Here is a 27200-nt window from a genome sequence, read left to right on the forward strand (position 1 = left end):
CCGGAATTTTAAAGGGAGTATTAAACCTTCCATTTAAATTAAGGCAATACTAAAATCCTCTCTCTCTAGCTTTAAATATATCGAGGAAACGTAAACCACAATTCACAAAGCTTAACCTTACCTGTACAATTAAATGCAATGCTTAAACATACTATTATAATCCCCATCCTTTTAAAATACACGAACGAAAAATATCACCTCACCACAATTCTCTCATGTTCACTCTCCCTCCCTTCAATGACGAACGAAAAAATTTATACTTCCAAAGGCATAAAATAACAATTATCTTGGTTAGCTCTGATATAACCATTTCTTTGGGTAACTCTGACCACATTCCAAATCGCGAAAAACTACTACCACGACCACCACCACTCCCACAGGCTCGCGGGACAAACTAATAGCCTCATCGTCTACATACGATGTGGCTAAAAAGGAACGGCCACGGTCGTTAAACTGGTTTTTCTCTTCAATAGGTTTATGAAGAATCATAGAGGACCGAATGGTCCCCTATCCCCCCTGCTATGCTTGAAAAGTTGAAAGGGCTCGGTTTTACAGTGGAAGACGGGCGTTTTCCGGTCCCTTTAGAGGTTCAGCGTTCATTTGCAGCCAATAGCTGTTTCTCTCCCAATAGGGCAAATTTTGGCGTACGAGTCGCACCTAAAAAGGAGATCTGAGAAACGTTACCGCGAGGTGGCAAATGTGTCGCCCTTCTTCAGTATTGCTACACTAGAGAGGGGAGTCCCAAACCCCGCTTTTGGTTACTTCCTAGGCTAATTTAATAGAATTCTGTCTCTATGGACAAATATAGTATTTTTCACCAAATGTCGGATTCATTTTATGAATTCTAAAACCACTCTTAGCAACTTTATTTTTTAAACAATAAGCTATTGTAGGATTTCTTTGAACAGTTAACCATAAAATTAAGGACTTGATTTTAGTTCAATAGTCTTTTTTTAAAGGAGCAAACGGAACACGAAAAAAAGTTACAACCAATCAAAAAACCTTACTTATACACCAGGCAGAATAAAGCCTGGTTTTCACTGCCGAAAATTTCACTGAACAGTAAAAAAATCGGCAAAATTTTGCGGAAAATTCCTTTAAAAACGGCGGCAAAACGTTTTCACCAAACTTGTAATATCATGAAAGTGTGCGACAGGGTGGGAAATTACGTCCAGTAACCCTCTTTGATAACAGCGCTTACTAAGCGATGCCAGATTTTCACTACTGTACGCTTTTTTGCGTTTCCGGTTTTGACCTCATGATGCTCAGCGCTTGCCCATCAAAAAATCATCTAATCGATATGGTTTTTTTGATGGCGTGACGTAGCGCTTGACTGTTGAACACATGACAGACGAATAGTTGGGCGCGGGATTTAAAAATTAAATTCCAATAATGCTATTCCTACAGTAATTGTATTAGTTTTCTTTACAAAACTACTTCTACCATTCCAATGGACATAATTTTCTTAAACAATTTCATTATTTGCGAGCTCTTTAATAATTGAAAAGAGCCATTTGCGCTTTGTTACGTTTTGAGGGCCAGTAAGACGTTTCCCCAACTCCTATTTCTAAAACAGCGCTAACTTCAAAATGTCACTTTCCCGTACAACAACCTTTTACGTCACTGTGACGTCTCGAGGCCATCAACCAAGCATCAAGAAAACATCGATTCCCTTGAGATTTTCGAACTGGCCTGGAATAAATAAACTGGTCCATGACCACTGACCAGGACGCGTCCATTAGAATACCACTAGATACTCACTTAGTCCAGGGGGTAGATATGATTGGCCGACTGAACTTAGTAGAATGTCGTTTTAGCTACACCCTTGTAATAATAATAATAATCTAAGCTTTGCCTATGAAGGGATTTCCACACTAAGCCTTTGGCTTGTTTACAGGTGGGTCCCTTTACAATGCATAGAGGGGTGGTGGCTAGCCCCTATGCCACAGCTAACCTACAGCGCCCTATACTAACTATTACCGTTAACCTCTGCAAGTTTTGATGGAAAGGAGAAACCGGTTTAGACCGCGGAGGAAAACTACTTTGACAAGCGGGGAGAGAACTTGCAAACTCTACGCAGATTTTCACCCGGTGCCACAGTCCGGGATCGAACCCGGGATCCTCTTGCTGCGAGGCGAAAGCGCTAATCGCTACGCCACCCCACTGCCTGTAGGCGATTTCTGATTGGTTCCTGCCTTTGACAAGGTAAAATTGGTGTGTATAAGATTACTAAGCGTGTTGGTGGAGCCACAGGAGCCGACATTTGTTTTAAACCTTAAACGAAACATTGGCAGTAATCTCACGATTATGCTAATAAATAAAACAGATATGTGGTCTCTAACCAGCATAAAATAGTGTGTGGACACGCGAGATTGTCAATAACCTGAACCATTTAATCGATAGTTACCATTTACAATAACTCTCAACAAGTTGGGAAACCAAAATTTACCTCTCCTAGTCGAGACGCAATTACGAGGTTTTTCTTAAATAATTAAATAAATATAATTGATACTAATTATTTTAATCATTTTAATCGCCAGTAATTTACCTTAATTATAGTTAAACCGTTTTAAGAATGTTTATTCCTAAAATCATTTTAAACATAGCTATTGGTGACGTTTAAATTCTAGCGTATGCCTTTTTACAATTTATTGAAAATAAATCTCTCCGAGTCCAGACCCACTCAAGAGGTTTATCTTAAATAATTAAATAAATATAATTGATATTAATTATTTTAATCGCCAGTAATTTACCTTAATTATAGTTAAATCGATTTAAGAAAGTTTATTCCTAAAATCATTTTAAACATAGCTATTATTGACGTTTGAATTCCAGCGTATGCCTATTTAACAATTTTGGGAAATTTAGGGTATATAAGGCAATTGATTCACAATAAATGGTAAGAAAATCAGCCGCAATTGCGTGGAACTTTAGTGGAAGCCCTACCATAGGTAGGCTAGACGTCTCTCGTAAGCCTAGCCGAACGCCGTGTACTATTTAATCCTAACGATGATAATGGATTAGAAGCCAAAAATTTCTTTCTGCGAACGCAGTGACAGACACACACACAAACACGTCCAGTGTAAAACCTCTCCGTAACGTCATCGTCACTCTGAGAGGTAAAAAGTTGCAATCAATAATAAACGAAATTATCACAAGTTAATAAAACTTTAATGCTTTTATTTACATTTGCGTTCAATGTTAAATTATTTAAAATATTATCTTTTTAAAATTTTTCGTGCAATAAAAACTTAAAATTCATCTTTGGAAGTTAACGACAATAAAATTTCTTTGCCTATTGCTTTCGCTAAAGGTGGGGGTACAGCATTTCCAATCTGTAAAATAAAAGGATTTAAACAACATTAGAAATAATAATAATAGTAATCTATATCTATATAAATCAAAGTCCTGACTGACTGACAGATAATCAACGCCCAGCCCAAAACCGCTTGCCCTAGAAAGCTGAAAATTTGGAGGAACGTTACCCATAAGTAGTAGGCGCGTACTAAGAAAGATTTTTCCAATCCGCCGCCATCTTAAAAAATGGCGCACAGAAATGTAAGAAAATATTCTCTATGCAACAAAGTCCGCGCGTTTCAAACGATTTCGCAAATATTTAGTACACGGGTTTCCTTTAACCTATAGACGGGCTGAATGGTCTTTCGGGTTCGATTTGTCGCCATCTTTTTAAATGGCGGCCAAAACCTAAAAACCCTTCTTTATGGAATAATGTCCGCGTGAAAAGTAATAAAAAATATCCCGACGGGCTGACGGGCAACGCCGAGTGCCTTCACTCATAGGGTGCTACAAAAATATTAGTCATGAGTAAAATCTACACATTCTTTATATCATTTTAGATGGAAGTTCTTATTACACGCGAGTGACGCCGCGGGTAACAGCTAGTAATAATATAAAGCCTAATAATTGCAAAAAAATCTTTTTGCCACGGCTTTTTCCACTTTGTGTGGAAATAACGAACTTAATTTTAAAAGTAAAAAAATTCGGATTTAAAATGAAAATAAAATGTCAAATTTCTACCATATTTAGCCTTATTCCTGATCAGCGACACCTACCCATAGCGGCGGTGACTTTGAGAACTGCTGTAATCGGCAAGCCAACCACTCCAGATTTCGCTAAAAATCTGGTGACGTCACTGACGGGCACTCTCGGAGTCTGAAGCAAAATTAGCCCGCTTTAGTTTATTTAAAGTGGCACGCCAAGGCTTAGCGAGTAGCGTTACTTTAAAAGCTCCAAAAACGCCATAAAATAGGTTTTTACCTTTAGGTAAGTTTTGGATATCGTCGAGAAATTAGTTTGGAGCCCGATTTAGTACTATTTCGTAATTTAATTCAAATAATGACGCTGAAATTAACTTTAACGAGCTTTAAAGCCGCGGGCTAATTTTTGGTCAGACCCCGAGAGTGCCCGCGCCAGTGACGTCACCAGATTTTTAGCGAAATCTGGAGTGGTTGGCTTGCCGATTACAGTAGTTCTCAAAGTCGCCGCTATGGGTAAGTGGCGCCGATCAGGAATAAGGCTAATTGTATAGTCTTATGAAGTGGGTTAATTACATTTTCTGTATAAATATGGTTGGAGGAAAAAAAATAACAGGGTGGCAATTTTGGCAATAGAAAAAAAACGTTTTGGCTTTGTTTTACAAACAAATGAAAAACCAGTTCTATTATTTTTCACTCAACACAATTTTTTTCAACAGTTTATAACAGTTATAATTTTCAGTTTGATATTCACATAAATATATGGTTCACGTCGAAACAGGTTAAAGCTAGAAACTGCTTCAAAATTATTGTTTATCATTCGAATGCAATGCTAGCAAAATTTCATATGTTGTAATTTTAAAGGCCGACTTCCAGCAGCGAAATGAGTTCTAGCGAACTGAAAACCGAGTATCGAGACTAACAATGGAGCGACCGTGCTGATTTTCGAATCACCGCTGGGTCAAAAGATGGAAGGGTTCTCGCTAACTGAAAGCCGTGCAATGTGGTTCTAGCGAACTGAAGATACGCAACAGAGAATTTCCTTCAGGGGAAAGCAAAAATTCGAGAGGAAATAAATTTAAAAGGATTTCTATTGTGTATCTTCAGTTCGCTAGAACCCTTTTCGCTGGAAGTCGGCCTTTAAAGTGAATTTAGCTCGAACGTTTAAAACAAAATAAGTGTTATAAAACTGATTAAGATTGAGACATATTAGCTGTTGGAAGACCTATAATAACACGAATGACAAATACAAAGCGAAAGTTAGTATTTATACAGGGTTCATACAACTTTTCAGATTTTTCCAGTATATGGAGTATCCTATGGTGCAAATGTTAACGAAGGAGGGGGGGAGCAAAAAGGACTAATACATAATCAAAGGACATCGCCGTATCTCTAATATAACCAAAGTTATGAGCCTCCAAAGTGTAGTGTAATGTTAATCCTATTGTGGGAATATTCACGAACATTTTCCTCAATTACTCGGCCCCTTTCTACTCGAATCTCAAGTTTTTATTAACGTTGGATGGGGGGCAAATAGGACTATAACATACTCAAAGGACATCCCCGTATCCCTAGCAGAACCAAAGTTATAAGCCTCCAAAGTATAGTGTAATGTTAATACTATGGAGGGTATTAATTACGCGGCCCCTGTTTGACTAAAATTTCCCTGAAGTTTAATAAAAATTCTAAATTTCCCTGAGGTTTATGTCAACTATCTTTTTCCCTGATTTTTCCAGGTTTTCCCTGTTTTCCAGGTTTGTATGAACCCTCCTAGAATTATCATTTTAATCGGGGAAAGGTTTTTGCCTCTTTTTGCAAACCTGTAACATATTACCACATACCCTACACACGCGTTATTTAGAACAATACTTACTTGTCTGTGTCTGTCCAGTACAGTTCCAGTGAATGTAAATTGATCAGGGAAGCCCTGAGAGCGGGCACACTCCCTCACGGTGACCACCCGATCATCCACTGGATGAAGTACACACCCCTGATAGTATAAAAAGATAGAAATTAAGAGTTCCAACCAAATAAACACGGGGTCATTGTAAGCGTGTCGCTCCATAAACATGAGAAAATGAAATCATCCTTAGTATAAAGAGGGAGGAGAGACTTGAGAGGGTCGAGTGTTGATCTAATGCTAAAAAACCGTCATACAAATGGTAAGGGGGAAAAAGTGAGGGTAGGAATTTCTATCTCCGTTCTACGATTATAGCTAACGCGCAGGCGCGAGTGACGTCGTTTACTACCACCAACAACACTTCTTATAGTTCAACAACCTTCCAGTTCAAAGCCGGTTTTTAAATTTAACGCATGCGCGCGGACACCGCGACGAGTGGCAGAGCCAGCGCCGGAGAGAGACGAGTTCAGCCACGAAGCGAACGAACCCGCCTATTCACTTTATTACTCCCTCTCAAGTCTCCTCCATGGTATAAAAGCCGAAGGGTCTCTCTCTCATGCATAAAATCCCGTACGATACTCGCGAAATCCAACTTAAGAAATCCAAAATCAGTGCTGATTTCGAAATCCCATAAAAAAATCCGAAATCAGTAACGAAATCGCGAAATCGACAAAGAAATCGCGAAATCGACAAAGAAATCGCGAAATCGACAAAGAAATCGCGAAATTAACAAAGAAATCGCGAAATTAACAAAGAAATCGCGAAATTAACAAAGAAATCGCGAAATCGACAAAGAAATCGCGAAATTAACAAACAAATCGCGAAATTAACAAACAAATCGCGAAATCGACAAAGAAATCGCGAAATCGACAAACAAATCGCGAAATTAACAAACAAATCGCGAAATTAACAAACAAATCGCGAAATTAACAAACAAATCGCGAAATTAACAAACAAATCGCGAAATTAACAAACAAATCGCGAAATCGACAAAGAAATCGCGAAATCGACAAAGAAATCGCGAAATTAACAAACAAATCGCGAAATCGACAAAGAAATCGCGAAATCGACAAAGAAATCGCTAAATTAACAAAGAAATCGCTAAATTAACAAAGAAATCGCGAAATTAACAAAGAAATCGCGAAATTAACAAAGAAATCGCGAAATTAACAAAGAAATCGCGAAATTAACAAAGAAATCGCTAAATTAACAAAGAAATCGCGAAATTAACAAATAAATCGCGAAATCAATGAAGAAATCGCGAAATCAACCCACGGACAGGCAACTGAATAGGGAGCTAGGTTTGCTTAGAGCAACGCCTGACACTAGCGCTGAGGCGGAGGAAGTTGGAAGTTTTCACCAAACCCTAGTAAAATTCGCGCCATTTTGTTTTTTCAGGAGTAGAGGTCTCCAGTGACCAGTCACCGATATGGGAGGAGAAAATCTGACTAAATTATAAAAATGAGTTGAATTTCATTATTTATTTTAGCCTCTCTCTCATTAAAGATTCATGAATGATCTATCAAGATAGTTTAAGACTGTTTAACATTAAGCCTTGGCTAAAAAATATCCCGAAACATTACAGAGGAATTTTTCTTTACGGGACATTTGGCGATAAATTGCGGCGGTCGGTAGACGCGTGAGGGCGCGTGCTACGCATTGCCATTTGTTAACGCGGGTTTAACATGGCTTTGCCTGTCCATGGGTTAAGTGGTCTGAGGTAAAACGTAATTTCTAATAACGGTTATTACCTGTTTTCCCATTGGCTCCGGATTGGTATCGGTGGTTTTAAAGATGCCATCCCAATCTAATCTTCCATATAGTCCAGACCAATTGTTGTGGCGGTTAGCCGTGTGAGGGAGGCACCAAGGAATGAGTGTATTATCCTGTCTATCAGCGGGATTGCAAGGGTTTCCTTTGGAGCATGGACAGACACCTCGTTTTCTATCAGAAGGTGCTGTTTCGTCGGCGTATTTGTAAACCCTTAATAATAATAATAATAATAATAATAATAATAATAATAAAAAGGCTTTATTGGATCAACCTTTAAGAAAAATTCTTATTTACAAAGGAGTCCGAGATAAGAAGTTAAAGTGTTTTAAAAACCATGCTCTCCGGTAGGCGATGGCTAAGTGCTACTCTTAGCGCCATTTTACTTGTATCAGAACTAGATTCTATTTATAAGATAGAGGGAGCGTTCTTTAGACCCTACTTAACCGCTGAGGATGCCGGGAGGGCTACGGTGCCGTAGGTGGGGGTACAGAGGCACCGCTATAGGTATGGGGGTATCAACTCCTTTCCTCTCTCCTTCAAGGCAGGGCCGGAAATAAGAAAAATTTCTTAAAGGACATGTGTCCAGTGACGCCCCCTTTTACTGGAAAAATTATAGGACATTGTCCACTGGAGTGTGCAAAAATACTGTGGCATCTTCAAGGTCAAACAATCAAAACTAAGGAAAATTTATTGGTCAAAATGTCCAGTGACCCCCTTAGTTTTTAAAAAAAATATGGGACATATTAAAATTTTTTTGGACAATGTCCGACAAGTGTCCTGTGCCTATTTCCGGCCCTGCCTTCAAGGTCCCTCTAACCCTCTCTCAGGGTTTATACAACTTTTGGAAAACAAATTTCCCTGGATTTCCAGGTTTATCCCCCCATATCCTTCCCTGAATTTTCCAGGTTTTTCCCGTATATGGAGTATCCTACGGAGCAAATTCTAACAAGGGCAAATACGACTATTACATAATCAAAGGACATCCCCGTATCTCTAATATAACCATAATTATGAGCCTCAAAAGTATAGAGTAATGTTAATCCTATGGAGGGGATGTTTATGAACCTTTTGCTTAATTACTCGACCCCTCTTTGACGCAAATTTCCCTGAATTTTCCCTGAGGTTTTTGTCAACTATTTCCCTGGTTTTTCCAGGTTTGTATGAACCCTGTTTCTTTCAAGATTTAAGCTCCTCCCTCGCGTAAGAGTTCTAGCTAGTTCATGCCTTTTCCAAGGTAAAATTGGTACGTAGAAGATTAGTCAGCAGCCATTCAAGAAACGACTATCGCCTTGATATGAAGGAAAAGCCCCCATTTCGAGGGTGAACTTACAATTTTTTGGTGACTTTTCCATTTGACAATTTCACTTCAATATTGGGCAGGTCGCGCCAGTCAGAGCCACGGGTCGTTGGAATGTGTCGAATTCGGGCTTCGACTAAGGCACTCATTTCTTTGCAAATATGATCGCGTAGCGTGCGTCCATCTCCACGCATCTTGAAAAAAAAAAAAAAAAAATTAAAAATTTAACAACCAAAATAAATTTATCCGATTCGAGACGCAATTAAGAGGTTTTTCATAAATAATTAAATAAATATAACTGATATTAATTATTTTAATCGGCAGTAATTTACCTTAATTATAGTTAAACCGTTTTAAGAAACTTTATTCCTAAAATCATTTTGAACATAGCTATTGTTGAAGTTTGAATTCAAGCGTATGCCTCTTTAACAATTTTTGGAGTCAAAGGGATTCTATAAACCAAACTGACATAACGTATCACTGAAAATGGTGTACGCCACGTGATGGTTGTAATCTTTGGCCTACAAATAATTATTCTCACTAAGAGTTTATAGCGAGGGGTCCGACATTTACAAGAAATCCCGTACGCTTCTCGTGAAATTTTTCACACGAAATCTTTGAAATCTCGAAATTACGAAATCAAAGAAGAAATTCCAAAAACCTTTGGCGAAATCGCGAAATCGAAGAAGAAATCACGAAATTCCGTACGCTTTTTTTTGGAAAGTCGGACTCGCAAAAACTACTCTTCAGCATACCTGTCCACCATCAATTGGGCTCAGCTCAGCTCACGTTACTTTATAGAAATTGACAACGAGCTCGTCTCAAGCTCAAAATTGAAACAATGTTTCCTTAGAGCTCAGTGTGAGCTCAAACTCAGTTTTTATAAATGAGCTCGCCTCGGGCTCGGGTTCATTCGCATAATTTTGATGGGCTAAGCTCGAGCTCAAGCTCTCTCTAATATCTTTCGCGGGCTCAGCTCGGGCTCAAAATCGATAGAATTTAAGGCTCACCTCGAGCTCGGGCTCATTCAATTTAGTAAGCTCAAGCTCGAGCTTGGTCTCATATTTCCGGAGAAAATTTCTTCCAAACAGTGTAGATGTTGAAATAAATAATTTTGCAGCTATTTTTACGCGATAAATGCAAAACTACAATACATATTTACTATCCAAATGACTTGCACAACATTTGTATTAAAAAAATTTCAAAATTTCATCTACCAATGAGTTACCCTAGTTTCTGTTGGCACTGAATACGGCGCTGAGCCAAGCTGAGCGCAGTCTCAAAACAGTGAGCGCCCTTTCAAAATGAGCGGTCTCATAGTTTTCAGTTGGCCTCGCTCGAGCTCAGGAAAGCCAAAACATTTGTAAGAGAGCTCAGCGCAAGCTCTCGTTGATTTTACAGTTGAACCTGGGCTCAGCTCAAGGCTCACATTTTTTGTGACGTATTGTGAGCCCGGGCTCAAGCTCAGAAAACTTTTTCATAAACTTTCGGGCTCGGCTCGGGCTCGTGACTTTATCAATTATTTCGAAGAGCCTCGCTCAATTCGCGCGAGACAGCTATGCTCTTCAGTGCTCCAATATGGATGTGCAAATACAAAGTATTATTTTGAGTGAAGCCCTATTTAAAGAGTTAGAGACATAATTTTCGTCATCCACCAACTTAAAATGCGAAAAAAATCTTTGAAAAATCTAGTTTATTATGATATGTTTACTATTTTATTTGGTTTCGTAGCAATTTATAAAATTGCAATCAAAGTATTGTGTTTGGAAAAGGCCTAGTTAAAATTTCGTTTCGTTTGATGACGTAGTAAGGAGAAATTTTCTCTGTTAGTGTCGCTCACGTGACGCCTGTTAGCGTCGTAGCGTTAAGCCTATTTAATTCAGATTCGCGCGGCATTAGTAGACTCGGGAGTCTCGGGCGCTTGGCTTTTCCGCGAGATTCCGTGAGTGACGTAGCAAGGAGAAAAACCCGACAAAAAATCTTCACCGCAAATTTGCTTTTGCCCCCAAATTTCAAGTTTTCGAGGTTTTTTTTCTGTGTTTTCCCTCATATTTAAATATTAATCAAGCATATTTTTGGAATCAGAAGAGTTTAAACTCTCAAAAAAGTAAGGTTTTCTTTAGATTTGAGATAAGTATTTCAAAGGTACAGGCTTAATTTGAGAAGTGATTTATGTGATTTTAATGATTTGAAAACCTAACTGTACGAGATTTGAAGAAGCGACGGCCCCCTCAAGTTAAACAACAAAGCAATTAACGTACCTTTTTCTGATATTGAGTTACGGGTTCTCCATTGTAACTAATATCGTCATCTCGAGTACCATTTTTTAGCTTGGGAAGATCCGAAATTGCATCTCTAACTGTAATCGTTCTTAGAGGAGCTGAGATTTTTCCTCCGCGCAAGAAAGCACTGAAATCATACTATAAAAGAAAACCAAAAACTGCTATTAACCAATTTCTTTACTAGTACAGATACCGGCTACACTTTTAACAAGAAGGTATATACTATAAGAAGGCATAAATCGCCGGATTTTTGGCTTCAATCTACTATTACGCCGGTGTCAGTGGACAAGTAAGCCCCACCCCTTTCGTGTTCGGCATTGCTCTGCGCTTTCCCATTGGATCCCGTGGGGATAGGTCATACAGACGCGATTGACATATTCCGACTAGAGAAAAAAAAACCTCGAGCAAAGTAAACAGAAAATGGAGGTGCTGTAAACATTACGTCAGTTTTTTTTTTAATTTCCATTAACAAGTTAGTTAATGATTTTAAACCTAACTTGATAGATTTTAGATACGTGAAAATAGTTCTATAATCATTTATAAATAGAATCAAGTGTACTATAATTATGATTTCGTGACGTCCAAAAACCAAACCAAGGCTTAACGAAAAGGTAAAAGAGATAGCTGGTGGAAACAAAATATTAAGTTCCGCCTTCTTTTACACCCCCACCCACCCACGACTATCACGCGAGTACCGGACTCGCTTAATGCCTTCTTATAGTATATCCCTTCTTGCTTTTAATCAATACTTATCGATTATTTTAAAGCAACAGGCGTTAAGAAAGTTTTATGGGTATTTGATATTCGTCTCGATACTAAAAAAGTGGTATTCGCCAAGCCTTACAGTAAAAATGAAATTATACTTAAATTTACCTTTCGCCCATTAACTGCCAGCGTTAACGAGCCACGACTGGCGAAAACATGAGTTGGCTGTGGAAAATTGGGTAATTGTTCCCCCGGTGCAGCAGCAATTAGGATCAGCCTGTTTTAAAAAGAAATTAATATTAATTCGTGATCGAATTAGGGCCTAAGCCATCTGGAAGGTAAGCCATTAAAAAGTTTCTTCATTTATACTAAAGGTCCTATTGAGACAGGTGGTCTTCTAAGCTTTCAACCACTACAAAAGCCAAGCGAGGTTCCTTTGACTCCCCTTTAAAAATATTTCTTACTGAGCAGCGTGACAAGCTAAAGCTTGGTTTTCACTGCCGAAAATTTTACGGAAGAGTAGGAAAAAAATCCGCAAAATTCGCCTGGTTTTCACTGGCCTAAAACGCGGGAAAAACCGCGTTCCGCGCCGTTTTTTCCGAGGTAACTTGCCGCAAAATCTCGCGGTTTCTGGGCGGCAAGCACGGAATTGGTTTACTATTTTTCCGCAGATTTTTACGGAAAGGAAAGCAGTGGCCAATAGGAATCGACGAATGCGTGACGTCATAGGCTTGTTATTGGTCAGCTCGCGATGTTTTTTCGACGCCATTTTATTAATTGAAGGCGTTTGTGTGGTCGAGTTAAATTTCTAAAAATGTATTGAAAACCAATTACGTGCTTGCCGCCCAGAAAACGCGAGATTCTGCGGCAAGTTACCTCTGAAAAAACGGCGCGGAACGCGGTTTTTCCTGCGTTTTGGGTCAGTGAAAACCAGGCTTTACGCTTAAAGGGAAGGTGAAAAGGGAAATCAAGTGAGTTTTTTTTATCGATTTTTCTACTAATCATAAGACCAATCAAACATCCAAGAAATAACTTCGAATGATACTAAAATTACAATTTGTAATTTTAGTTTCATAAAATACTTTTAAAATAATTAGGTAGATTTGTCTCATAATTAGTAGAATTGTAGGGGTATCCTGTGGTCTGCTAGATACATGACTGAGGCAGTGTATAGCAGTGGCTATAAAACCCTGGGATCCGCTAGAATCAGACGACAGGATATGGACCAAGCCTCTGGAAGTTCACTGAGAATACCGAGAGTGAGTCGTTACTCATAATTATTACTAGCTGTTACCCACGGCGTCGCTCGCGTGTAATAAGAACTTCCATAAAAATGATATAAAGAATGGGTACATTTTACTGATCCGACTAATATTTTTGTAGCACCCTATGAGCGAAGGCACTCGGCGTTGCCCGTCAGCCCGTCATAACATTTTTTATTACTTTTCACGCGGACATTATTCCATAAAGAAGGGTTTTTAAATTTCTGGCCGCCATTTAAAACGATGGCAACAAATCGAACCCAAAAGACCATTCAGCCCGTCTATAGGTTAAAGGAAACCAGTGTACTAAATATTTGTGAAATCGGTTGAAACGCGCGGACTTTGTTGCACAGAAAAGCTTTTTTACATTTCTGGGCGCCATTTATTAAGATGGCGGCGGATTGGAGAAATCTTTCTTAGTACGCGCCTACTACTTATGAGTAACGTTCCTGCAAATTTTCAGCCTTCTAGGGCAAGCGGTTTGGGCTGGGCGTTGATTATCAGTCAGTCAGTCAGGACTTATGATTTATATAATTATTATAGCGGGGGTTTTGTCAATATGTGGTTGGGCCTAACCTGTTACAGAATAATTGATAAAAAATCACTGATTTTCCATTTCACCCTCCCTTTAAGGCTAGTTTTAGCTCCACCCTCGTGTATGAACTCTAATTGGTGGTTAGAACAATAGCCAGTGCAAAAGGGGCGTTTTGCATTAAATCCTTCAAACAAAAACGGACTGGTACTAGTTGCAGTTGAGCAACTGCAATTGCAACTACATTTAAGTGGAATAAACTACCAAAAGGCTGACGTTCACTGAAAAAGGGTGTCGGCAACAGTTATTTTTAATTTATCTATTAAAGCTAAAACACCGCCGGGTCTCTGTTGCCTAGCACCAAGAAGCGATATCTAGTTTATTAGGGAGAAGGTATAAATTCGCCACATTCCCAGCTTTATCTCCAGTCTAAATGTAGGTCCGGAGTTAATCACAGCCTCTAAATTTCAACCAGCATCTCATTGGTTCTTGAAAACTGTGCACGTCAGCGCGACGCGAATGACGAAAATTACGTATTTTCCAACATTGGAGAGGCGAAATATCCCGGTGGCCTCCTTTTACGTCCCCCCTTGTATTTTGAAAGGGGGACTGGGACTATGGCGCGCCAATACTTAGGCATCTTATACCTTCTCCCTACTAAACTAGATATCGCTTCTTGCTACCACGAAATCAGCACGTTTAATTTATTAGTAACCACTAACCACACTTGATAACAAGTTCCATTTAAAGCGGCAATGTAAATAAAACACACAAATTGCATATTAAGTGAAAAGACAGTATAAAGAAGGCCTACAATATTTATACAAAGCCCGCGCATGGTTCACTCCGAGTCGAGACGCAATTAAGAGGTTTTTCATAAATAATTAAATAATATAACAGATATTAATTATTTTAATCGGCAGTAATTTACCTTAATTATAGTTAAATCGTTTAAAGAAACGTTATTCCCAAAATAATTTTAAACATGGCTATTATTGACGTTTGAATTCGAGCGTATGCCTTTTGACAATTTTTGGAAATAAACCTCTCCGATTCGAGACGCAATTAAGAGGTTTTCTAAAATAATTAAATAAATACAATTGATATTAATTATTTTAATCGGCAGTATTTTACCTTAATTATAGTTAAACCGTTTTAAGAAAGTTTATTCCTAAAATCATTTTAAACATGGCTATTATTGACGTTTGAATTCAAGCGTATGCCTCTTTAACAATTTTTGGAAATTTAGGGTGTATAAGGCGATTGATTCAAAATAAATGATAAGAAAACCCACCGCAATTGCAATGTTTAAAATGCCTTTGGAGGCTAGACGTTTCTCGTAACCCTAGCCGATCGCCGCGTACTTTTTAACCCTTACGATAATAATGAAGTAGAAGCTAATATTGCTTTCTGCGAACACGTTTGCTCCGATTTGCCAACTGCGAACGCGGTAACTGACACACACACACGCGCAGTGAGTGTAATACCTCTCCGTGACGTCATCGGCACTCGGAGAGGTAAAAATACACAGATTTGGCTTTGTATTAATATTGTAGGTACCAGTCTCAATAAATAAGTAAATAAAATACAAAGATTTTTCTTACCTTCTTCTGGTTTGTGGAACCCCAAATGATCCTGCTTGCATTATCATAAAGGCAACTTGGTAACCCATTTTTACCAAACAACTCAAAGTCAATTTTAAGACCATCGCCTTTTTGAAGCTGACAAAATTACGGACATTCTCCATGACGGCGAAACGCGGACGGAAGTAATCAACGTAACTGAGGAATGTAACAATTAAGGAATTCTGAAACAAAAAACAAATGATTCTCAGTTAGGCCTTTCAATTGTACGTATGGATAAAGAATGCGCGTGAGGTTGAAATTTGTTTTCACGCTATAGGATCGGCAACTCCCTATCTCGAACGACAGCTTATTCTGTATATACTCTGTTACAACATCGGTTGTCAGCACGCGCAAAGCTAGCTCTCTATGCAGGGTTCATACAACTTTTGGAAAATAAATTTCCCTGAGTTTCCCACATTTTTCCCGTACATGGAGTATCCTATGGAGCAAATGTTAACGAAGGAGGGGGGGGGGCAATATGACTATAACATACTCAAAGGACATCCCCGTATCTCTAGTAGAACCAGGGTTATGAGCCTCCAAAGTATAGTGTAATGTTAATCCTATGGAGGGTATTTTTATGAACATTTTGCTTAATTAATCGGCCGCTGTTTGACGCAAATTTCCCCGACTTCCCTGAATTTTACTAAAAATTATAAATTTCCCAGAGGTTTTTGTCAACTATATATTTCCCTGATTTTTCCAGGTTTTTCCGGTTTTCAAGGTTTGTATGAACCCTGCTATGTAACCTAGCTTTGTGCATGCTAACAAGGGACAAAAAACTTCAGGATTTAAAATATTCGCGAGTTTTTTTTAGCTCGAGTGCTTCAGTTTAATTTAGTTTTAGCCAAGGCTTATTTAAGGCCACATGGGGCGAGCTTCGTAAAAACACGAACGCGGTTACACTGTTATCACAAAGGTCTATTAGGGTGGTGCACCGTAGTTTATGATTTTAATGAGTATGCTTTCACTTAATTACCAAAAACCATAAAACTTTTAAGGTTGGGCGGTTACGCGTCTGGAACGAATAATTCGATGGAATATCGAATACCGACTTTATCGATTCCACAAAGGGCAAAGGCCTAAATGAGAAACCCTTGCTATATTTCTTCTGCTCCAGAATAGTTAATTCTGATTGGCTAGTTCTCTAATAATAATGTCACTCAGATTGGAACGTGGCATATATTGGTCAAATTTAGGGTGAGGTAAAGTTCAACTTCAGTTAATTCGCGAATATTAGGCTGGAGTATTCGCGAATATCAGGCTGGAGTATTCGCGAAAATCAGGCTGGAGTATTCGCGAAAATCAGGCTGGAGTATTCGCGAAAATCAGGCTGGAGTATTCGCGAAAATCAGGCTGGAGTATTCGCGAAAATCAGGCTGGAGTATTCGCGAAAATCAGGCTGGAGTATTCGCGAAAATCAGGCTGGAGTATTCGCGAAAATCAGGCTGGAGTATTCGCGAAAATCAGGCTGGAGTATTCGCGAAAATCAGGCTGGAGTATTCGCGAAAATCAGGCTGGAGTATTCGCGAAAATCAGGCTGGAGTATTCGCGAAAATCAGGCTGGAGTATTCGCGAAAATCAGGCTGGAGTATTCGCGAAAATTAGGCTGGAGTATTCGCGAAAATTAGGCTGGAGTATTCGCGAAAATTAGGCTGGAGTATTCGCGAAAATTAGGCTGGAGTATTCGCGAAAATTAGGCTGGAGTATTCGCGAAAATTAGGCTGGAGTATTCGCGAAAATTAGGCTGGAGTATTCGCGAAAATTAGGCTGGAGTATTCGCGAAAATTAGGCTGGAGTATTCGCGAAAATTAGGCTGGAGTATTCGCGAAAATTAGGCTGGAGTATTCGCGAATATGAGTCTCGAGTATTCGCGAATATGAGTCTCGAGTATTCGCGAATATGAGTCTCGAGTATTCGCGAATATGAGTCTCGAGTATTCGCGAATATGAGTCTCGAGTATTCGCGAATATGAGTCTCGAGTATTCGCGAATATGAGTCTCGAGTATTCGCGAATATGAGTCTCGAGTATTCGCGAATATGAGTCTCGAGTTTTCGCGAATATCAGTCTCGAGTTTTCGCGAATATCAGGCTCGAGTAATCGCGAAAATTAGGCTCGAGTAATCGCGAAAATTAGGCTCGAGTAATCGCGAAAATTAGGCTCGAGTATTCGCGAAAATTAGGCTCGAGTATTCGCGAAAATTAGGCTCGAGTATTCGCGAAAATTAGGCTCGAGTATTCGCGAAAATTAGGCTCGAGTATTCGCGAAAATTAGGCTCGAGTATTCGCGAAAATTAGGCTCGAGTATTCGCGAATATCAGGCTAGAGTATTCGCGAATATCAGGCTAGAGTATCCGCGAATATCAGGCTAGAGTATCCGCGAATATCAGGCTAGAGTATCCGCGAATATCAGGCTCGAGTATTCGCGAATATCAGGCTCGAGTATTCGCGAATATCAGGCTCGAGTATTCGCGAATATCAGGCTCGAGTATTCGCGAATATCAGGCTCGAGTATTCGCGAAAATCAGGCTGGAGTATTCGCGAAAATCAGGCTGGAGTATTCGCGAAAATCAGGCTGGAGTATTCGCGAAAATCAGGCTGGAGTATTCGCGAAAATCAGGCTGGAGTATTCGCGAAAATCAGGCTGGAGTATTCGCGAAAATCAGGCTGGAGTATTCGCGAAAATCAGGCTGGAGTATTCGCGAAAATTAGGCTGGAGTATTCGCGAAAATTAGGCTGGAGTATTCGCGAAAATTAGGCTGGAGTATTCGCGAAAATTAGGCTGGAGTATTCGCGAAAATTAGGCTGGAGTATTCGCGAAAATTAGGCTGGAGTATTCGCGAAAATTAGGCTGGAGTATTCGCGAAAATTAGGCTGGAGTATTCGCGAAAATTAGGCTGGAGTATTCGCGAAAATTAGGCTGGAGTATTCGCGAAAATTAGGCTGGAGTATTCGCGAAAATTAGGCTGGAGTATTCGCGAATATGAGTCTCGAGTATTCGCGAATATGAGTCTCGAGTATTCGCGAATATGAGTCTCGAGTATTCGCGAATATGAGTCTCGAGTATTCGCGAATATGAGTCTCGAGTATTCGCGAATATGAGTCTCGAGTATTCGCGAATATGAGTCTCGAGTATTCGCGAATATGAGTCTCGAGTTTTCGCGAATATCAGTCTCGAGTTTTCGCGAATATCAGGCTCGAGTAATCGCGAAAATTAGGCTCGAGTAATCGCGAAAATTAGGCTCGAGTAATCGCGAAAATTAGGCTCGAGTATTCGCGAAAATTAGGCTCGAGTATTCGCGAAAATTAGGCTCGAGTATTCGCGAAAATTAGGCTCGAGTATTCGCGAAAATTAGGCTCGAGTATTCGCGAAAATTAGGCTCGAGTATTCGCGAAAATTAGGCTCGAGTATTCGCGAATATCAGGCTAGAGTATTCGCGAATATCAGGCTAGAGTATCCGCGAATATCAGGCTAGAGTATCCGCGAATATCAGGCTAGAGTATCCGCGAATATCAGGCTCGAGTATTCGCGAATATCAGGCTCGAGTATTCGCGAATATCAGGCTCGAGTATTCGCGAATATCAGGCTCGAGTATCCGCGAATATCAGGCTCGAGTATTCGCGAATATCAGGCTCGAGTATTCGCGAATATCAGGCTCGAGTATTCGGAAATATCAGGCTCGAGTATTCGCGAATATCAGGCTAGAGTATTCGCGAATATCAGGCTAGAGTATTCGCGAATATCAGGCTAGAGTATTCGCGAATATCAGGCTAGAGTATTCGCGAATATCAGGCTCGAGTATCCGCGAATATCAGGCTCGAGTATCCGCGAATATCAGGCTCGAGTATCCGCGAATATCAGGCTAGAGTATCCGCGAATATCAGGCTAGAGTATCCGCGAATATCAGGCTAGAGTATCCGCGAATATCAGGCTCGAGTATCCGCGAATATCAGGCTCGAGTATCCGCGAATATCAGGCTCGAGTATCCGCGAATATCAGGCTCGAGTATCCGCGAATATCAGGCTAGAGTATCCGCGAATATCAGGCTCGAGTATCCGCGAATATCAGGCTCGAGTATCCGCCAATATCAGGCTCGAGTATCCGCCAATATCAGGCTCGAGTATCCGCGAATATCAGGCTCGAGTATCCGCGAATATCAGGCTCGAGTATCCGCGAATATCAGGCTCGAGTATTCGCGAATATCAGGCTCGAGTATTCGCGAATATCAGGCTCGAGTATCCGCGAATATCAGGCTAGAGTATCCGCGAATATCAGGCTAGAGTATCCGCGAATATCAGGCTAGAGTATCCGCGAATATCAGGCTAGAGTATTCGCGAATATCAGGCTCGAGTATTCGCGAATATCGGTTTTCGAGTATTCGCGAATATCGGTCTCGAGTATCCGCGAATATCAGGCTAGAGTATCCGCGAATATCAGGCTAGAGTATCCGCGAATATCAGGCTCGAGTATCCGCCAATATCAGGCTCGAGTATCCGCCAATATCAGGCTCGAGTATCCGCGAATATCAGGCTCGAGTATCCGCGAATATCAGGCTCGAGTATCCGCGAATATCAGGCTAGAGTATCCGCGAATATCAGGCTAGAGTATCCGCGAATATCAGGCTCGAGTATCCGCGAATATCAGGCTCGAGTATCCGCGAATATCAGGCTCGAGTATCCGCGAATATCAGGCTAGAGTATCCGCGAATATCAGGCTCGAGTATCCGCGAATATCAGGCTCGAGTATCCGCCAATATCAGGCTCGAGTATCCGCCAATATCAGGCTCGAGTATCCGCGAATATCAGGCTCGAGTATCCGCCAATATCAGGCTCGAGTATCCGCCAATATCAGGCTCGAGTATCCGCGAATATCAGGCTCGAGTATCCGCGAATATCAGGCTCGAGTATCCGCGAATATCAGGCTCGAGTATTCGCGAATATCAGGCTCGAGTATTCGCGAATATCAGGCTCGAGTATCCGCGAATATCAGGCTAGAGTATCCGCGAATATCAGGCTAGAGTATCCGCGAATATCAGGCTAGAGTATCCGCGAATATCAGGCTAGAGTATTCGCGAATATCAGGCTCGAGTATTCGCGAATATCGGTCTCGAGTATTCGCGAATATCGGTCTCGAGTATCCGCGAATATCAGGCTAGAGTATCCGCGAATATCAGGCTAGAGTATCCGCGAATATCAGGCTCGAGTATTCGCGAATATCAGGCTCGAGTATCCGCGAATATCAGGACAGAGTATTCGCGAATATTAGGCTGGAGTATTCGCGAATATTAGGCTGGAGTATTCGCGAATATTAGGCTGGAGTATTCGCGAATATTAGGCTGGAGTATTCGCGAATATCAGGCTCGAGTATCCGCCAATATTAGGCTCGAGTATCCGCCAATATTAGGCTCGAGTATTCGCGAATATCAGGCTCGAGTTCGACAAGGCTATATTTCGTAAAGCCAAATTAATCGATATTCGATTCAAAGTCATTATTCGTCTCGATATTCGTCAAGATATGTTTTGGGTACTGGATATTCGCCCAACCTTAAAAAACGTTACGACACAAATTGCACATTCTAGTTTTATCATTTACTCACCTTGAACCGGGAATATTGTCCAGAGTTGAACCTATTCATTCCACTAAAACCCTGGCACGGAGGTCCGCCGCAAAGCAATTGGACATCGCCTTTGGATGGTAAACTTCGACCATTATTATCTACTTTCTTTCCCTGAAAAGAAAGTTAGGCCTTCGATTAGATGTGTGCGAGTACTAATTTTTTTGGTTGCGAGTCCAATTGCGAGTAGTGGAAAACTGGACTCGCCAAGTCCTCGAGTCCAGCGAATCCTCAAAAAAATCAGAAATTGTTAATCGAGTCCTATGAGAGTCCAGAAAATTTTACCGAGTCTAATTTAAAAATAATAATACTTTAATAATTACTAAAAATTAGTAACTAGTGGTAAACGCGTTATCGAGTGGTCTATGTTACTGAAGAAATGGACTAGTATGACAAAAATTAGACTAGGTTTAAGTCGTTCGACATTTACACAAAATCCCGTACGCTTCTCGCAAAATCTTTCAGACGAAATCACGAAATCTTTGAAGAAGTCGCGAAATCAAAGAGGAAATCGCGAAATCTTTGGTGAAATCACGAAATCTTTGGTGAAATCGCGAAATCAACCAAGATATCATGAATCAATGAAGAAATCATGAAATCAATGAAGAAATCACGGAATCAATGAAGAAATCACGGAATCTTTGGTGATATCGCGAAATCAATGAAGAAATCACGGAATCTTTGGTGAAATCGCGAAATCAATGAAGAAATCACGGAATCTTTGGTGAAATCGCGAAATCAATGAAGAAATCACGGAATCTTTGGTGAAATCAATGAAGAAATCACGGAATCTTTGGTGAAATCAATGAAGAAATCACGGAATCTTTGGTGAAATCAATGAAGAAATCACGGAATCTTTGGTGAAATCGCGAAATCAATGAAGAAATCACGGAATCTTTGGTGAAATCAATGAAGAAATCACGGAGTCTTTGGTGAAATCAATGAAGAAATCACGGAATCTTTGGTGAAATCGCGAAATCAATGAAGAAATCACGGAATCTTTGGTGAAATCGCGAAATCAATGAAGAAATCACGGAATCTTTGATGAAATCGCGAAATCAATGAAGAAATCACGGAATCTTTGATGAAATCGCGAAATCAATGAAGAAATCACGGAATCTTTGATGAAATCGCGAAATCAATGAAGAAATCACGGAATCTTTGATCAAAAGCGCATAGATCAGAAAGTGAAGAACATTAAACATTTCCAGCCTTTAGCAACGGTATTCATGTAAAATGAGAAGCAAGGGGGGGACACAAATGGGTGGTTGGTGAGCCTCGTTTTCAACTACCAATCGAATCAGAGATATATTAGGTCATCGTTAATGTCACGTGACAAGCGGAAAGTAGTTCGCGATGGTAGCGGCTCCTGGGGATAGTGGGGAATACTATTGAGAAATCGGCTGCTTAACTAGGCTTAACGGTTGTTCTTTAGCGCTCTTTCGGTTCAATCGTCGTGGAATTTTCAAGTTTCGTTAAGTTGAATTTTGATATTGTTTTTCATGCATTCTATTGCACCTTTAAGTTTTCCGTCTTTATCAATCAGGAAAAAGTCATCCTTTTCGTAGCTTTCTAAAATGTTTGCTAAATTCAAATCTGACATTTTGACAAATGTGCTGATTCCCGACTACCTAAATGACTAGATTATATTAAGCCTTGGAATTAAACTATAGCAGACGACATGAAAATAAAGAAATAAGTGAACTATATTTTCGAGCCAACTTACGCATGTACCTTGTGTAAAACTACGCGAAAGTAACTCTCCGCCGCGGAATAAGACCAGCTCTTCCCGTCGCTCTGTAAGGGGGACGGAAATCTTGAATCGACTATGGGGGAACTCATTTTTCACGTTGCGGTTTAGGCTTCTCGTTCTTCACTTTCTGGTTATCTATGCGCTTTTGCTTTGATGAAATCGCGAAATCAATGAAGAAATCACGGAATCTTTGATGAAATCGCGAAATCAATGAAGAAATCACGGAATCTTTGATGAAATCGCGAAATCAATGAAGAAATCACAGAATCTTTGATGAAATCGCGAAATCAACAAAGAAATCGCGAAATCAACAAATAAATCACGAATTCTTTGATGAAATCGCGAAATCAACGAAGAAGTCACGAAATCAACGAAGAAATCGCGAAATCAAGAAAGAAATCTTTGGTGAAATCACGAAATCAATCACGAAATCTTTGGTGAAATCACGAAATCAATCACGAAATCTTTGGTGAAATCACGAAATCAAAAAGGAAATCCCGAAATCATTGGGGAAATCGTGAAATCCCGTACGCTTCTTTGGGAATGTCGGACCCCTCGGGTTTAGTTACAAGAATAAAAATAAAGACTCGCATAGGGGACAAATGGACTCGTCGTGTAGTGTTACTAGCCTTTCGGGAGGACTCGCGCGAGTACCCGCAAATTCATAGGGAAACAGGTTGCGAGTCCGAGGCCTAGTTACGATATTAGTAACGTTACATTTAGATGGTGAACTAAGATTACATACCTCCATAATGGACTTCAATAGGTCATTGCAATCCTCTGTGAATACATGACAATCAGGGAAATTGTTTTTGAAGGCCTTAGCGGCCATTGAGTCTTTCTCTATAGCCCATTTTGGTTCGGCAACACCGGCTTGATGGAAGCCTTCAGTAAGACCTATAAATGTACATGAATTAAGACACTCGGCATACCGCGCCATGGATAAAGAATACGCGAGAGATTGAAATTTGTTTCCACGCTATAGGATAGGCAACTCCCTATCTCGAACGACAGCTTATTCTGTATATACTCCGTTACAACATTGGTTGTCCGCACGCGCAATGCTAGGTCTCTATGTTACAACTTTGTGGGTGCTGACAAGAGACGAAACACTTCAAGATTTAAAATAACCGCGAGTTTTTAAGCTCGAGTGCACGGACATCTGGGCCTTAGTTTCAAATACGTGAAATTGCCTACAGCTAGGGTTCATAAAACTTTTGGAAAACAGATTTCCCTGAGATTTCCATGTTTTTCCCCATATACTTCCCTGAGTTTTACAGGTTTTTCCTGTATATGGACTATCCTATGAAGAAAATGCTAACGAATGAAGGGGGGGGGGGAATATGACTATTACGTAATCAAAGGACATCCCCATATCTCTAATGTAATCAGAGTTATGAGCCTCCAAATATAGTGTAATGTTAATCCTATGGAGGGAATATTCACGAACATTTTGCTTAATTTCTCGGCCCCTGTTTGACGCAAATTTCCCTGATTTCCCTGAATTTTACTAAAAATTCTAAATTTCCCTGAGGTTTTTGTCAACTATTTATCTCCCTCATTTATCCAGGTTTTGCCGGTTTGTATGAACCCTGTTCACGTATTTGAAACTAAGGCCTAGAGGTCCGTGCACTCGAGCTAAAAAACTCGCGGATATTTTAAATCCTGAAGTTTCCCGTCTCTTGTCATCACGCACAAAGCTACGTTACATAGAGCCCTAGCTTTGCGCGTGCTGACAAGCGATGTTGTAACAGAGTATATACAGAATAAGCTGTCGTCAGAGATAGGGAGTTGCCTATCCTATAGCGTGAAAACAAATTTCCTCACGCGTATCCTTTATCCATGTCTGTAATGTACGTTATATAGAAAGGTGGAATTCATAAACGTCGGACGCAACGCAATTTAGTACAGGCAAAGGCAGGGCGTCGTGCGCAAACTTCCGCCTTTTGCACACGACGCCCTGCCTTTGCCTGTACTAAATTGCGTTGCGTCCGACGTTTATGAATTCCACCTTTAATACCCCTGTTTGAGGATTACAAAAAGGTAATTACCTCCACATCCTGCGAAAATGTCAAGCGAGACTAATTTGTCCTCAAGAGTTGGGAACGCCTTCTCTTCGTAGAAATTAACGGGTATCGTCATAGTCTTATCGGATTCGGGTTTACCATTTAGCTTACTTGACGTTGCGACCTGTAAATTTAGAGAAATTACAAAATTTATAGGTTGCGCCAGAAGTATATAATACTTCTCTTCGAGAGAAGTGTACGAGCACAAAGCGGGGTAAGTGTAACGTCACTCTTCCCAACATCGGAATACTTAGAGCAAGGTTACTAAAACGAATCACATACACGATAAATAGTTCCCCCTCATTATTACTCTATTAGCGTTTAAATATTTGGCAAGACGCATGCGCTTGTACATTTTGTCCCACGTCAAGACAATCAAGGTTTTTGGGATGATTGTTGGGGATTTAGTGCCAAACAATTATAGAATTCACCTTACGGTGCGATGCCCATTTGTAGTTTGATGAGCGGGAAAGCAAACTAAAAGGGGGAGCCTGGGAAGAATGACGTTACATAACTAAAGCATTAAGAAGATACAGAGTGTCATCCTTCTTCCATTATCCCCTTCTGGTTGCGTTCAGATTTCAGTTTTCCATTTAACCCCTAGCATGCTGGCAAATCATCTGGACACGAATATTACCTAGCCAAAGGCAGGAACCAATCAATGCACTAGGTCCCATAGAGCAGCGTGGGAAATAAGGCGGTGGCACAGGGCAAATGACCAGTTTAAAAATTGCCCGGACCAGTTTAAAAATTGGCCTGGATCGGTTTAAAAATTGGCCTGGACCGGTTTAAAAATTGGCCTGGACCGGTTTAAAAATTGGCCTGGACCGGTTTAAAAATTGGCCTGGACCGGTTTAAAAATTGGCCTGGACCGGTTTAAAAATTGGCCTGGACCGGTTTAAAAATTGGCCTGGACCGGTTTAAAAATTGGCCTGGACCGGTTTAAAAATTGGCCTGGACCGGTTTAAAAATTGGCCTGGACCGGTTTAAAAATTGGCCTGGACCGGTTTAAAAATTGGCCTGGACCGGTTTAAAAATTGGCCTGGACCGGTTTAAAAATTGGCCTGGACCGGTTTAAAAATTGGCCTGGACCGGTTTAAAAATTGGCCTGGACCGGTTTAAAAATTGGCCTGGACCGGTTTAAAAATTGGCCTGGACCGGTTTAAAAATTGGCCTGGACCGGTTTAAAAATTGGCCTGGACCGGTTTAAAAATTGGCCTGGACCGGTTTAAAAATTGGCCTGGACCGGTTTAAAAATTGGCCTGGACCGGTTTAAAAATTGGCCTGGACCGGTTTAAAAATTGGCCTGGACCGGTTTAAAAATTGGCCTGGACCGGTTTAAAAATTGGCCTGGACCGGTTTAAAAATTGGCCTGGACCGGTTTAAAAATTGGCCTGGACCGGTTTAAAAATTGGCCTGGACCGGTTTAAAAATTGGCCTGGACCGGTTTAAAAATTGGCCTGGACCGGTTTAAAAATTGGCCTGGACCGGTTTAAAAATTGGCCTGGACCGGTTTAAAAATTGGCCTGGACCGGTTTAAAAATTGGCCTGGACCGGTTTAAAAATTGGCCTGGACCGGTTTAAAAATTTCCTGGACCGGTTTAAAAATTTCCTGGACCAGTATAAAAATTGCCTGGACCGGTTTAAAAATTTCCTGGACCAGTATAAAAATTGCCTGGACCGGTATAAAAATTGCCTGGACCAATTTAAAAATTGCCTGGACCAATTTAAAAATTGCCTGGACCACTTTAAAAATTGCCTGGACCAATTTAAAAATTGCCTGGACCAATTTAAAAATTGCCTGGACCAATTTAAAAATTGCCTGGACCAGTTTAAAAAATTGCCTGGACCAGTTTAAAAAATTGCCTGGACCAGTTTAAAAAATTGCCTGGACCAGTTTAAAAATTGCCCGGACCAGTTTAAAAATTGCCCGGACCACTTTAAAAATTGCCCGGACCACTTTAAAAATTGCCCGGACCACTTTAAAAATTGCCCGGACCACTTTAAAAATTGCCCGGACCACTTTAAAAATTGCCCGGACCACTTTAAAAATTAAGTCGGAGGGGGGTCAGTGGTCCAGGGGTTCACTTAGAAAAATTCAAGGGTAACCAGAGTCCAGACATTAAAACTCTAATATTTTAATTATCCACTTCTTTAGTTTGGCAAACAACGTGCCCTGGTCAATGGTCATGGACCAGTTTATATATTACAGGACAGGGGGGTCGCTGGCCCAATGTCCAGTTTTAAAAAAATCCTTATTTGCCACCCTGCCATAGATCGCTTTCAGTTGGAGGAGGAGCTTGTGACATAATTTACGCTGCCATATTGGTGGATTTAAAGCAGGAATGAAGCTGAGACCATGTACTCAATATGGTTGCCAGAACAGCGGTAAGAC

General features: G+C 40.4%; 1 protein-coding gene across 2 annotated transcripts in view; it reads right to left on the reverse strand.

Annotated features, from left to right (window-relative positions):
- Positions 1-3149: 3149 nt before the first annotated feature.
- Positions 3150-27200, reverse strand: part of LOC149661052 (DNA (cytosine-5)-methyltransferase 1-like) — a 63155-nt gene continuing 39104 nt past the window's right edge. For both annotated transcript variants that reach the window (XM_089842435.1, XM_089842436.1), the window contains exons 20-29: positions 24791-24929; positions 23485-23636; positions 20969-21100; positions 15351-15553; positions 12121-12229; positions 11227-11385; positions 8999-9159; positions 7647-7878; positions 5869-5985; positions 3150-3335 (exon numbers count right to left, since the gene is read on the reverse strand). In XM_089842435.1, the coding sequence (XP_089698561.1) occupies positions 3252-3335; positions 5869-5985; positions 7647-7878; positions 8999-9159; positions 11227-11385; positions 12121-12229; positions 15351-15553; positions 20969-21100; positions 23485-23636; positions 24791-24929 (1488 nt within the window). In that variant the 3' untranslated portion in view covers positions 3150-3251. The remainder of the gene's footprint in view (positions 3336-5868; positions 5986-7646; positions 7879-8998; positions 9160-11226; positions 11386-12120; positions 12230-15350; positions 15554-20968; positions 21101-23484; positions 23637-24790; positions 24930-27200) is intronic.

Source organism: Phalangium opilio, unplaced genomic scaffold, assembly GCF_054372755.1.
Source record: "Phalangium opilio isolate 3A_F unplaced genomic scaffold, DU_Popi_V2 ptg000070l_1, whole genome shotgun sequence".
NCBI classification, from domain to species: domain Eukaryota; kingdom Metazoa; phylum Arthropoda; class Arachnida; order Opiliones; family Phalangiidae; genus Phalangium; species Phalangium opilio.